The sequence below is a fragment of the Chlamydotis macqueenii genome, chromosome 9 (assembly GCF_036417535.1).
Source record: "Chlamydotis macqueenii isolate bChlMac1 chromosome 9, bChlMac1.mat, whole genome shotgun sequence".
Lineage (NCBI taxonomy): Eukaryota > Metazoa > Chordata > Aves > Otidiformes > Otididae > Chlamydotis > Chlamydotis macqueenii.
Window position 1 is genome coordinate 14,114,980 of NC_141564.1, and position 13,786 is coordinate 14,128,765.

A 13,786-nucleotide genomic window follows, 5' to 3' on the forward strand; every position below is an offset into this window, starting at 1 on the left:
ATCCTTAGTAATCATGGCCTCATGCTGAAATACTGTAGCACTTTAATAATTTACGTAGGCTAAATGGACACAGGTTGGACTGTGAAAGATCTTCTGAATTCCAATCAAGAAATCAAGTTCTAAAGTTCTACCATGTCTCACTTAAAGTAAAGGATACTACACAGATGCAGTATATTCATGCTCAGCTTTTATGAGATGCATTACAGATATAATGGGACTTTATATTGAGAATATTGTGTAGATTCATTTACTGATTTATATTGTTACAGTTTGTAGCTGAAAAAATACTTAAAAAATAATATTTCCAGTAAATGAATTTGTTTTGTTTTGTTTTTTTTTTATTCTTTTCTAGGAATTGTTTGAGCTTTCGGTAAGTATGCTTTTTCAATTAAGCATGTACCTCTTTTTCAGAATGTGCGTAGATGTAACCCTTTTCTTCCTTCCTTTCTGTATAACACAGACCACTTATGAAATTGGAATTGTGCGCCAGTTTCCATTTTCTTCAGTTTTGCAACGTATGTGTGTAGTAGCAAGAGTTCTCGGGGAGAAGAGAATGGATGCTTACATGAAAGGTGCCCCTGAAGTGATTGCCAGCTTGTGTAAGCAGGAAACAGGTAAAGGAATAAACTATTTTTCTTTCTTGTGTAGCTCAGCTGCAATGTGAATAATTTTAATAACTCTAAACTTGACCTCTTTAAAGTTCCTGCTGACTTTGAGTGTGTCCTGGAAGAATACACTAAGCAGGGCTTCCGAGTTATTGCTCTTGCTCACAGAAAACTGGAGTCTAAGCTTACATGGCACAAAGTCCAGACTATTAATAGGTAAGAGTGACTTCACTTTTCTAATAAGTAACCGGCTTTAAAATCTGCATGCTGTGGTTTAAATATGTAATACTTATTTTAGTTAAAATAAATTACTACTGCTCTTTAGCTTTCTTCTGTCTTGACATATGTAGTTTTGTGCATTCTTTATTTGTACCCTGGACTATACATAGAAATTTAAGATGAGAAAGTTTTTTCTGCAGTAATGTGAATTTCGATCTTTAAGCTTGAAATGAACTGTAGTAGTATTTTAAAATTGTTTAATTTATGCTAATGCGGCAGAAAACCCTCATCCGATTTCTTTGTCACTTGCACATACTTCTATTATCTGTGTCTCTTAAAGGTAATGGCATATAGTGCAAACCCCCCTGTACATGTTTGATTTAGTTTCTTCATGTGCTATAGGCAACATCTCCATTTTCTCATTGAAAAGCTTGTCAGAAAGGTTTGGAAGGTAGAAAGGCCTCTTTGTTCAAAGAGTGTTATTTCCTGTTAACTACTTTTCAACAGGTCCTAGTTTTGAGGATAACGATGTCTTTTCCGTAGTGTTTGAAAGTGTAGCATAACTATGAAAATGCCAGCTTTAACTCTGTTCCTTTATATCGGCTCTGTGTACAGGATGAACTTTTTGCACAACAGTACAAAACAAAGAAAAGATTTTCCAATTCCAGGCATGAAAATCCACAGTAGCAGTAAAATACCCAAGACCTATAAATACACTGACTTTCATGTAAAACAAAGTTCATTAGTTGCTTTACTTAATTAACTAATGTCTATTTGTCTTACCAGTCTTGGTAACATAATTTGGTAGCTTGTATGTTAAGATTCAGCTAATTTGGAAACTTGAGATGTGCATTCTAAACAAATCTTAAAATTTAACTGTGAATGCAGTTAACTTCAGAGCATTTTTTTCTAGCCATAACCTTTTTCTGGAAGAAATGATATTCTCAAGAGAGTTATCATGGAAGAAACTAAAAAGTATGCTTGAGAGGAAACAACTTTCTCATACTGATTTTCAACTAAAACAGGGGAAATAAGTATAAATGAGTGATGGTGTCTCTCAGGTCACTTTTTATAAAGCAAATTCTTTTAATGGTTAAAAATAAATATTTCCCTTTACTTTGAACAGAAAATCAAACTCTTTAAGCTACATCTAATAATTGTAATTATTCTTCAAACGTTCTCTTCCTTGCCTCCTTTCCTACAGAGATGCTATTGAAAACAACATGGATTTTATGGGGTTAATTATAATGCAAAACAAGCTAAAGCAAGAAACCCCTGCTGTACTTGAAGATTTGCATAAAGCCAACATTCGCACAGTCATGGTTACAGGTTAGCATGTAAATATTCATACTCAAAAGATAAAAATCCACCTCTTTTAATCTTACTTTAATTATAGTGTATGAAGTAAAATTTTAGTGTCAATAGGCTGAGATTACACTGTATCAAGAGAGAAGTTTATAAACTATTGTGAGAATATTCAGACACCAATGTTTCTTTTTGGGTGAAAGTTGCTTTGGCAAGTCAGAGATCAGAAACCAGTATGGGGATTAATTCTACTTCGTAATGTCCTCTCCCTAGCTCCATCCACAAGTTACTTTATACTGAATAGAAGGATGAAAAACCTTAGACCAGGACTTTCACCTAGTCTGATTTGGAAGACCTATGATCTTATGCTTGGAGCAGGAGGTTGGACTAGATGACCTCCTGAGGGTCCCTACCATTTTGGATTATATTATAAGTCACTTTGTACTGGATTTTTTTTTTTTTTTGTAAGAATAACTTCTTATGTTCCCATAAGTGGGTTAGGGATCTGTGCTCAGTATTTTCTATGCAATACATGTGTTTGCTTTTTAAATCGTAGGTATTGCAACTTTGGAATAATGTTTTGATAAGCTGGCAATGCAACTCAGTGTTGGCATGGTCTGTGACTGTATTTTAAATGGCCATGTGTTTTCTGCCTGATTTCCAATATATACTAAGATTTGGTCAATAAGAGATTTTTACAGCTGAAAGAAGCATACAAAGTTTCTAGTGATGCTAGTGCAGGGGAGAGTTTTAACAGGTTAGGCTTTAAATTTTGTCTGTAGACTTGGTTTACCCTAAGGTTGTCGCTGGTACAATAGGCAATTGTCCTCCTGTTTAAAACTGCCTTTGTTAGCTTTTCTTGTATGTGGAATATCAGTGTATTATACTGATCCTTTTCTAACTGAAGCCTTTTTAAATGCAATTGTTTAACAGGGGATAACATGTTAACCGCTATCTCAGTGGCCAGAGACTGTGGAATGATTCTACCTCAGGATAAGGTTATTATTGCTGAAGCACTACCTCCAAAGGATGGCCAGGCTGCCAGGATCAACTGGCATTATGCAGATACCCTTGCAAAATGCACTAGTTCATCACCAGCCATAAACTCAGAGGTAATATGAGCATTGTTATGCCCCTTAGTGTGTCAGCAGTTAGTTTTACTGGTTAGTTTCTTTCTTTTTATCTTATTCAGTTAAGTAGCAAATCTGCTATTAAGTGTCAAATCAAAATTGATGTGCTAGTTAACTTTCAGATCTTAAAATACCAAAGCTGTAAAACAGCTGAGGGAGCTAGTTTTTCAGCTGTGATACGACATTTGACATTTTAGTTGTGCAGCAGACTTTTTTCCACATTTCAGTCTGTTAAGATTGCTCTAGCTGCTTGTAGTTGAAATATTAAACCATGTTTTCTTGTTACTAAATAAGTGTTTTCATTGTATGAGGTTTTCTTTCAAGTAGCATTCTTAGAAACCTCCTCTAATGTGGGATCTCTTGGAATACCTGTCTGAGTATTAGCTTGAAATTACAAGGTGTCTGTGTCGATACACTACAGCTAGAGTATTAAACTACTTGTGATAGGATATTCCAGTTAAATTGGTCCATGAAAGCCTTGAGGATCTCCAGATGACCAAATATCATTTTGCAATGAATGGAAAGTCATTTGCAGTGATTTTGGAGCATTTTCAGGACCTGGTACCCAAGGTGAGCGTTTTACTTGAGTATGGGCACTTTTGATGATGAACAGACTTTGTCCTGCGGGCATTAAGAAATCTTCTTTCTTCCAGCTTGTGTTACATGGCACTGTGTTTGCTCGCATGGCACCTGATCAGAAAACTCAGCTGGTGGAAGCTTTACAAAATGTAGAGTAAGTATTTGCTTAAGCATAGAAAACAGGAGGGTTGATAGTGTTTGGTGTGATAGAAGAACAAATTGTATATGTTGCTAGCTGTTTTGCCAAATGAAAAAGACTGGGCTAATGCAACTTCCTTGAGTTGGTAACCTAGCCTGTTAGCTGAGCAGGAGTGAGAGTAGTACCATCTGCTGGCTAGTTGTGAAAGTTAAACTGACTAACATTTTATAAATCTGATTGCTTGGCTTAATAAACAAATCCATCCAATGTCTTCTGTGTATTAAAGAAGTAATAATGGGATGACTTCAGTTCACATATGGTCAATATGTTGTCTGTTGGTGTCAGGCCGTGCAGCTATACAAAATACTGCAAAAGTCTCTGCCTAGAGCAAAGACGCTTCAGACCACCTTGGAGTGATAGAGAGCTGATCGCCATTTTTGGTTGGATTGACCTGGCGAAGTCATGTTACTTTTCTGTCTACTTCCTTATATCTATAATGGGAACAGTAACTGCTTTCAGCGTTAATGATAACTCTTTATTATGTAAACCCAGGATAAGTCAAATAATATAGAAGTATTTAATTAAATAAGCTAAATGGACTATGATTAGGGAATGGCTGAGAATCCTGACATCTGTTTGGTTTTTGTAGTTACTATGTGGGCATGTGTGGAGATGGAGCAAATGACTGTGGCGTAAGTATATTTTTGTTTTCCATAGAGAACTGTTCAGTTAAATTTTACACCTGAAAGCAAGTTTCAAAATATCCTCTCTTTCAATGTTACCTGGCAGGCGCTAAAGAGGGCACATGGTGGTATATCTTTGTCTGAACTTGAGGCTTCTGTGGCGTCACCGTTCACTTCCAGGACACCTAGTATTTCCTGCGTGCCAAAGCTGATCAGGTAATGCCACTTACTGTGAACTTATGTGTCAGTGTCACTCATTTTGCATACCCTGTGTTGGTACATGTTTTGTGCTGTTGGAGGCCGCTTTGAGTTACAGAACAAGTCATACATTTTTAGTAGTTCAGTTTCTTTACTGAAGGTACTCTGAGCAAAGCCTTGTCATAGCATGATTTAGTATTTTGTTATAAACCCTTTTGTCCATATAAAGTTAGTTTTTTAGAGTGTGAGCGAGCTCCTACACATTAATGTTTAATTTGCTATCTCAGTGAGTATGCTAGTTTCCATAAAGGCTGTGTGTAATTATAAGCAGTAAAATTCTTCAGATAACTGCTCTGCACCATACAAAGTAGAAAACAAATTTTCTAAGTAGGATTTGACCAATTTTTTTTATTCTAGAATTAGAAGTTTAGATAATAATTCTGGATAAAGGTCAGCCAGAGGAGAATCTAATTAAGTCTTTGTGGAACTAGTGAAGCAATGTGTAATCAGAAACATTTCTGAAGTCAGCAGCTTTGTGGCTGACTGCGTGTTCACACAATCCATGTAGTAAACTAGTGCTTTGTAGATGCTTTTGCAAGCAGACCTTCATTTTAAAACCTCCGTTGGAAAACCACGTAATGTCCAAAGAATGCTGAAGTAAGGTGGTGCCTCAGTTCAGAAGGCATGCTCGTAACTTCGATGTACTTGAAAGTCTGCCATTTGGACCTCTTTTTCTCTGTATGTCTTCAGCCTAGTGTCCCTCTAAAGGATTTGCTGATGTGTTTAATTGCAGCTAATGTTTTGCTCAGCAGAATTTAACTGCTTGCACAGAAAGCTTTCTAGTTACATGATTGCTTTTGTTCTGACAGGGAAGGCCGTGCTGCTTTAATAACTTCCTTCTGTGTATTTAAGTTCATGGCATTGTACAGCATTATCCAGTACATCAGTGTTACTCTGCTATATTCTGTAAGTATTCCCTAAGTGCTTAAGCATAGTCAATGTAATTCAGAGATTATTTAATATAAATTGTTGCAAGTCTCTTTGAGTACACAACACCTGTGTTCTAAAAACTATCTTTGAACTAGAAGCATTGTTAGGATATTTTGTCTCTTATATTAACTGTTTGAAAAATGTGGTAGTATCTATTTTAAAAAGACAATAGCTAATGCTATGAATAGAAAGTCTCCACAATGGGAAGTCTAAATAAGCATATAAATTGAAAAAAGTTACTATTTTACATTATTTAAAACCTATCAGCATTTTAAAATAGCCTAACTTTATCTAAAATGCAATGCACTACTTTTATGTAAGGATTGAAAGACAACAGCTTGCAAATATTGAGTAAAGGGGAGGGGAAAAAGAAAAGTGGATTATCCTGTCAATATGATTGGATTCACAATGTGGCATGTGGTAGAAATCCTGTATTTTAATTTGTATTCTGAGTAAGTTAAACATGCAAAGTATTAAAGGACCTTTAAGGTGGAAATTTTGACAACATAGTAAGGTTATGGTGTTTAGAGAACTGTGGGCCTAAGCTTTTATTTCATTGGTTTGTAAGATTTGGTAATACAAGTTTGATTATAAACAAATTACAAATAGCTTATGCATCTTGAAACTGAAATTGTTTCATACCTTGATACTTCAGGAATTGATCTGTGAATTGTAGAGTACTCATGACTCCTGCAGATAAAAGAAGACAGTTTGACAAGAGACTGTCTGTAATGTTTATAGAGTGAAATTTAAAGAAATAATGCCACAGGAGTGTCACTGTAAGATGTTTCTTGTGTGAAGAAATTACTGATGTTTCAGTTGTGATTTCTGTCTAGATCCTGAGCAATCTGGGAGATTTCCAGTTTCTCTTCATTGATTTGGCAATCATCTTGGTAGTTGTCTTCACAAGTAAGTATTGTGCTGAATTACCCCTCCTGGCTTCTAGGAAGCAGTTTTTGCTTGGTCAGATTTTCTTTTAATTACATGTTCTCTGGAGTAAGCACGGTGACATACAATTAAGATGCTACAACTTCTACAGTATTTGCATTAAAAAATACAAACCAGTGTATACTGCATTAGATTAATCTGAAGTTTATGAAATGTCCTCATACAAAAAGTGGGTTGTGGGCTTGATCTTAGAAAAGTAGTTCTTCACAGTACTGTGAACTGTCGTAGTTCAGCCACATACAGGAAGTCATAGATCTCTACTGACATGAAGAAACTGTTTTTGGAATTAAAACAGGAGTTGTTCCAATATAATCTTCTGAAATGTTTTGATATCTTATGTTTTTAGTTGAACTTCTGGCCACAAAGTCTACACTCTAAAACTATTATCTAGTGAAGGGTTTGATTCCACATAGGAACCTAGCACTCAGTTATTGGTTAACAGTAGAATTCCATTTTCAAGTTTAATAGAAACTGATTCTTTGAAGCAACGGCAGACCAAAACTGAGGAGATGAGCTGTAAGTCCTTGTGCCAGACAAAGGGAATTTGGCCAGACACTGCTAATTCCTTAAGTCTCATGGCTTCTATTGTTGTCCCCTGCTATCCTGTGCTGCTGGGAGTAACCAGCCTGTAGAAGGCACTGTGGCATTATTCTAGTGTGTTATAATCTTTTCAAGGTGGTTTTATGCTTGCAATTCTGGACTAATTTTTAAAGTGATGTCATGAGTAAACCATTCTAACTCCACAGAATGTAAACAGGGTAACTCTGGAAAACCATAATGCTGTAACGTGTAATTTATTTTTCTTTCTTTGCAGTGAGTCTGAACCCTGCTTGGAAGGAGCTTGTTGCGCAAAGGCCTCCATCAGGTCTTATCTCAGGTCCACTTCTGTGTTCCGTTTTGTCTCAGATCACCATCTGCTTTGCTTTCCAAATCTTCGGGTTTTTTTGGGTCAAACAGCAGTCCTGGTATGAGCCTTGGACAGCGGAATCTGAGTAAGTGTTTCAGTGGCTCCATGCGGGATACGCTGATGACTGGAAAGCTGTAGGCAATAGTTGCTCTCTTCTTTATTGACCCCCTTTGGGGACTTTGTAAATACAGCTTCTGTATTTACAGCTTTTTGTCTGCTGATTTTTTGGTGAAAAGCACACTGATAAGTAGGAGTTACCCAGTGGCTGAAATGCAAAACTAGGCCAGAGGCACACTGTAGGGTCTGAAGATTCCTCAGCTTTGGGATAGTTGAGATCAAAATTTTAAATTAATGTTTCAGACCAATTTTAACTCTTCTGTATTATAAATCTTTGTTTTCCTGTTAGAGTTCCAATAAATCAAATTCATATTTGTGAAAATGAGTAAGTGTTTTAGTGTGCTTTTTTTTTTTTTTTTTTTTTTAGGTTGCAATCCCTGTCTTCAAAGTGTATCTGCTTCTGTTTCTAAACAGTTCATGTAGTGGACTTAAAAGCTGGAAGCATAAAAGAACTCAAAGCTCAGAATTCATAAAAATTGCTGCCTTCCTATAGCAGTTTTGAGTTACTTCTTAATACCTGTAATCTGTTTTTAAGGATAAACCTTTTTACTACTGTAGCAATTTATTCTGACGTTACTTTTGTTAATAAGACCATGTTTGTGTCTTCTCCTTAACCTGAGTTCAATGGGTTTTTTCTGTTGCAGTGCATGTAATGTGTTGGATGCTATGAACACCAGCTCTGCACACTATGGGAATGAGACTCTTCATGATGAACATAACATTAAAAATTATGAGAACACAACTTTATTTTTTATATCCAGTTTTCAGTACCTCATAGTGGCAATTGTCTTTTCTAAAGGAAAGCCCTTTAGGCAACCGTGCTACAAAAATTGTAAGTCCTTTGTTACTATATACACTTCCAAGTGAAAGTCCAAGTGACTGTGCGCTTATTCATCCATGTCCTGATTACCATTCTGTTCTGCCTCTTCAGCACAACGGAAGTTCTCTCTGCTGGGAGAACATGGTACAATTATGCTCTGATAATCAGAGATAGAAACAGGGAAGTATTAAACTGTGTGGAGAAATTTGTGTTAACAGTTTGCTTTGTTTGTAGAAGTTTATATGTTTTAGCTCCACATGAGCCAGTGAGAAATTTTGTCTGGCCTTCTGTCTCTTTATGGCTGTCAGCACAACTTGTATTGCCAAAATCTTCCTGGAAAGGGTTTAGAGGGAGAAAAGAGGTTATTTCCAGGGAGTAATGCACCCATGATATGTGGAAAAACTGCCTAAAGCTCTGAGTGTGAGATGAGCTGATTAAAATATTTTTTCTTCTTTTACAGTTCTGTTTGTTATATCTGTGATAGTTCTTTATGTCTTCGTATTTTTCATCATGTTGCATCCTGTTGAACCTATTGACACATTTCTTGAGGTAAGATTCAGCAGATACGCAGGTGTCTGTACTTCCTGGGGTAACTGGTTGCCTTTTAGGCAAGCTTGACCCCTGTAGAGCTTTAACTTCGCACCTCTGGTGGGGGGAAGGGAGAATTTTAAACTGAGCTTGTTTTGAATGTGTGTTTACTTCATATGTGTGTTGCTAACCTCTGGCAACTTCTTCTCGCAGCTTGTCTGTGTGCCGTATGAATGGCGCCTAAGAATTCTCATCATTGTTATTGTCAATGCAGTTGCATCTGTGCTGACCGAGGTAAGAAATGAAAGTGGAAAAAATGCTTATCTGTTAAGTGGGGTTTTTTCAGGGTACAAGTTTCTCTCTTGTTGAGAAGCTCTCTTGACAGCATGCCACTGTAAGTGGCCAGCTGTTTTCTTTTTAAGTTTGTATTCCTAAAAATGTTCTTGTAGACTAGATTTTCTGTGTTAAAAGCATAATTTTAAAACCTTATTTATTATTTAAAAAAAGGGGAGGGAAGTTGAAAGACTTATAATATTTCAACTATTTCATAGGACAATACTCTCCATATTTATTTGCTGTGTTAATTCGGTTCAGAATAGCGTAACATAGGAACTATATAAAACCCTTACGGGAACCCATCTTCATTCAACTGGGTCATACACATAGCTTATTGTTCAGAATAATACAGATCTATAGAACTTGTTCATCTAATCTGATCCAAGTCCAGAAGTAGAAATGTTCATGCAGGTCTGATTTTTGCAGCCCTGAGCCTGTGCAAAGTCAGTCACTCTGGATATTGAGCTCTTCTGCTGTAATTCCAGAGTTAATGTGGGCAGAAACATGTGCTACCTTTCATCCAGGTACCCCATGTTGTTTCCAAGAATCAGTTTGACAGATACATCTTCCAGAAGGCATCTGGATTCAAAGCCAGTCACTTATTCCTGTGGTTAGTTCTTCTCCCTGTTAAATTGATGCCTTATTTCCAGCCTGAATACATTTCGGTTTTGGTTGCAGTCATTAGTTGTTTGGTTTTTTTCTGCAAGATGAAGAAGCCTTTCAACATTATCTAGTGCTTGCACGCTGCAATTATCTGTTTTTACTGTATAACACTTGCTGCATCTTCTAGTCAGTATTTCCATTACTGTGTGAGGGATTGCTATCAAGGTAACCAGCATAATGTTGGCTTGGATCACACCATTTTGGACATTGAAAATTACTACGGCATTAATATTCTTTCCAGTTGACTAGTTTTTTTTCTCTTTTATTTGCGACTTAGTGAAAATAAAATCAACCAAAGGCTTTTTAGATACTTTAATCAAAATGATCAAGGCTTTGTGTTCAAAGTGTTGTTCCAAGTAGAACTTCCAATATACGCTGTTATGTTGCTGCCTGTTGGAACAAGTTTTTCAGTGTTTTCACGTGATAGGTGATAACTTGTCTTTTCCAAAACATGACAGTAGACACTAATTTTTTTTTGGCCTTTGTCTTGTTGTTAACAAGTTTATCCTTTCCTAAAGATCCTGTGCCTTTCTTACATTGTCTTGTGTTTACTCTAACAGTGCTTGTGATGTTTTCCTTTATGCTCTTTAATGCTTTCATTTTTTTGTACTACTAAAGTCTTAATAGTTTTCTTTTTTTTGCCTCCTTTTTTATTTGTTAAAAGTTAAATTTTCTGTTTATTGTTGTCTTTGCTACTGAAACAAAATAGTTATTCTGATGCTGCAGAGTCGTGGCTTTCTTGTCTTCTGATAAATTTAAAACAAACCTCCTAGATAGATAGAAATACTTTTCCTGTTTACTTTTTCTAGTCAATTTTGAGGTTTTTATTGCCACCTCTGGGAAATCAGCTTCTTAGGAGCACTAAGTTTATTCATTGGAATTGAGCTTTGTGTTGACACATGAAGTGTAAACTGGTGATGGTGGTTACAGTTTTCAGTCAAATGATAAACGTTAATGAGAGACATAAACTTACCTTCTGCTGAAAAATTACTTTGTTCTTCAGGTGATCTTTCTAACTTTTATACAATCTGGTGATTTTTCTGTTCTGGAAGCATGAGGGCTCTAGTAGAAAGTCTGTACAGTGTGTCAGTCCACGTAGCAGCATGTGCCTCTCGAGGACAAATTGTTCTCCTCTGACTTAAACCTTCATAAGGTTCCACTCCTGGGCCTTGTTGGTTGCCACAGCAATCTGTAAATGTCTGAGTTTCTAGTAAGCATAACCTAAGCAGTATAATTACTGTATAGCATTTGCATTTCGCTTAGTATTTCAAACCTCCCCCTGCTCTTTTATCCATGCAGGTTTGAGTTAGCATCTTTCAACACTTTAGTCACTTTAATTGCCATTACCAAAACTGGTAGGATGACTTGTCACGTTCCTTTTAACCAGACTTTCATATTTATCTGGAATATAGTGGAATAGAAGTAATTCTAGAATTTCATCATCTTGACATTAATTGTTTGGGACATTCTGCTTTCACTTAAAATATATTTCTTCCACTTTCACTATTGGTTGAATGCTTTGTTTAGATATAAATTGTTTTATTGCACAGCAGGTGTCCAACAGAAGCATTGTCTAGTGATCATCATATCCCAAACCTTGTTTTACCATACACACTTAACCTTCCATAACTTCAGCCTGCTTTTGTCCCACCTTTTGAACGGTATTTGTCCAATTCCAGCAGTATTACTCTAGGCTTTCTGAAGCATTTTTATATGGGGCCATCTCCTTGGCTCCAATGCGTTATGTAGAAATCACAGGCTATTTCATTCCTTCGCTCCCGGTATAGCTCACTGCCCATCTGTTCTGGTGTACTTGGCTGGATTTTCTGCTCACTGCACTTTTCACTACAGAGTTACTGAGTACCACAGGTCATGTTCTGAGTAGGTTGGAAAAGATGCTGGTGACATCTCCTTATTTCTTTTAACAAGATCCTCCGTAGGTATAACACCTATAGTTTGTTCTGCTGAGACTAATTCCTCAGTAATTTCCTCTTTGAGTGTCTCAAAATGATGAGATTCACGAGGGATTTGATCTGTCTTTTGTCACACTTGCCACATTGACACTTGTGTCACACTATACTCATGCAGTTTCTCAATTGCTTCTCCAACAGGAATGATTTCTGAATGTAGCTGTCCCAAACATGCTTTCTGAAGTGCTGTGTAGAGCTTTTGCTCCTTCCATGTGGGTGCCAGACTAGATTCACAAAGCACGCATATTCTTTCTGCCAGATGATAGAAAATACTGCACAACAAAGGCAGATCCTAGCAGATGTTCCTCTTTACCCCAGTGTCTGATATAGACATACTTAAACCAGACTAGCTTAAAAAATGAACATCTAACAAGCTGAAGATTTGTTGGCAAATGCTTTATAAAAGCACTGTACAATTCTCGTATATTATAAAATCCTAAGCATTGTAAAATCTATTATAAAAGTCTGACTAATCAGCTCCCCCTTCTCAATGGCAGATGTTACTCAGATGTTAGAAATGGAACCTGTCCAAAGATCAGAGTTGTAGGCTGAAGGCCATTGAAGACACAGGTTCACACCTGTGTTGCTCTGCTTGTTCAAGGCTCTCAAGTCCACCCACACAGCCATAGGAGAACAGCCGGATGTACTGAACGTACTGTTCAACTTCTGCCCTCTTTTCCAAAATCGGGAATGGCTCCTACAGAGTTCCTTCAGACTTCCTGCCAGTAGCTCAGCTTTGCCACCCCATTGAAGGTTTTCTGGGAATGTCACTGGTTTAAAACAAACTATGAAAAAAGTGTAGCTCCAGGGTGAAGTACACTACAACATTAAAGATGGTGTGAAAGGAAACTGCTGTAAGCACTCATGTCTGTGGTGCTTCACAGGTTTTTTTGTTTGGTTTTTTTTTTGTTAGTTTGTTGTTTTTTTTTTTTTTCAGAGTATTGAAACACATTAAGAATATATATTTATAATTTTTTACCTGTATCAGACTATGCAGTTTTGGTCATTGATGCTGTAGCTTAAAGTACATGTTCATATTCTTCAATCTCATGTGAACACTTTAAGAACAAAAATGTTTCTCACTTAAGTACAGACAAATAACGTAAACTCTGTTTTGCCTGGCACTGAATTAGTTATGCCTAACACACTATTTCAGGTTTTATTTGTAATATGCACACTAACAACAAATGATCATTAGTTTCTTTAATTCTTCCCACTCACTGCAATGTCTCACAGAATGTCCTCCTTGATATGATCCTTTGGAAGGTTGTGTTCAATCGAGACAAACAAGGAGAGTATCGCCTCACCATACCCCAGCCGCCTCAGGTTGGAGACTAGTATTTTGCTGTCATCATTTGAGTGCATGTTGATTAATTCAGTTCTGTCTTTTTAATGATCTATAAGTGTCTGTTGCCTTCTCTTAAGCTTAAGACTGTTTAAATTAGATTTCTGTAACTTGAATTCACTAAAAGGAAAAGCTTCTGGTTTTATGTTTTTCTCCTTGTTGACGCTTAAAAAATTTAGCTCTGTATCCAAGAACTGTGAAGCAAACCCAGAGGATTGCTTTTAAGACTTTTCTCACTTTATTTTTGGTTTGCACATTAGCAAATTTTATTTGCATTGTCACAAGTTAGCATGCTAGGACTGGG

General features: G+C 36.6%; 1 protein-coding gene across 3 annotated transcripts in view; it reads left to right on the plus strand.

Annotated features, from left to right (window-relative positions):
• ATP13A3 (ATPase 13A3) overlaps window positions 1-13,786 on the plus strand; it is a 61,959-nt gene that overhangs the window by 42,589 nt on the left and 5,584 nt on the right. Inside the window, exons 18-33 of one of the 3 annotated variants that reach the window (XM_086754329.1) lie at window positions 353-370; window positions 461-614; window positions 701-821; window positions 2,029-2,153; window positions 3,063-3,241; window positions 3,707-3,829; window positions 3,913-3,992; window positions 4,627-4,669; window positions 4,767-4,876; window positions 5,728-5,824; window positions 6,685-6,757; window positions 7,611-7,788; window positions 8,465-8,652; window positions 9,101-9,189; window positions 9,382-9,462; window positions 13,374-13,463. In XM_086754329.1, coding sequence (XP_086610455.1) covers window positions 353-370; window positions 461-614; window positions 701-821; window positions 2,029-2,153; window positions 3,063-3,241; window positions 3,707-3,829; window positions 3,913-3,992; window positions 4,627-4,669; window positions 4,767-4,876; window positions 5,728-5,824; window positions 6,685-6,757; window positions 7,611-7,788; window positions 8,465-8,652; window positions 9,101-9,189; window positions 9,382-9,462; window positions 13,374-13,463 — 1,749 coding nt within the window. The remainder of the gene's footprint in view (window positions 1-352; window positions 371-460; window positions 615-700; window positions 822-2,028; window positions 2,154-3,062; window positions 3,242-3,706; window positions 3,830-3,912; window positions 3,993-4,626; window positions 4,670-4,766; window positions 4,877-5,727; window positions 5,825-6,684; window positions 6,758-7,610; window positions 7,789-8,464; window positions 8,653-9,100; window positions 9,190-9,381; window positions 9,463-13,373; window positions 13,464-13,786) is intronic. The other 2 variants (XM_086754331.1, XM_086754330.1) reach the window with 2 other exon arrangements.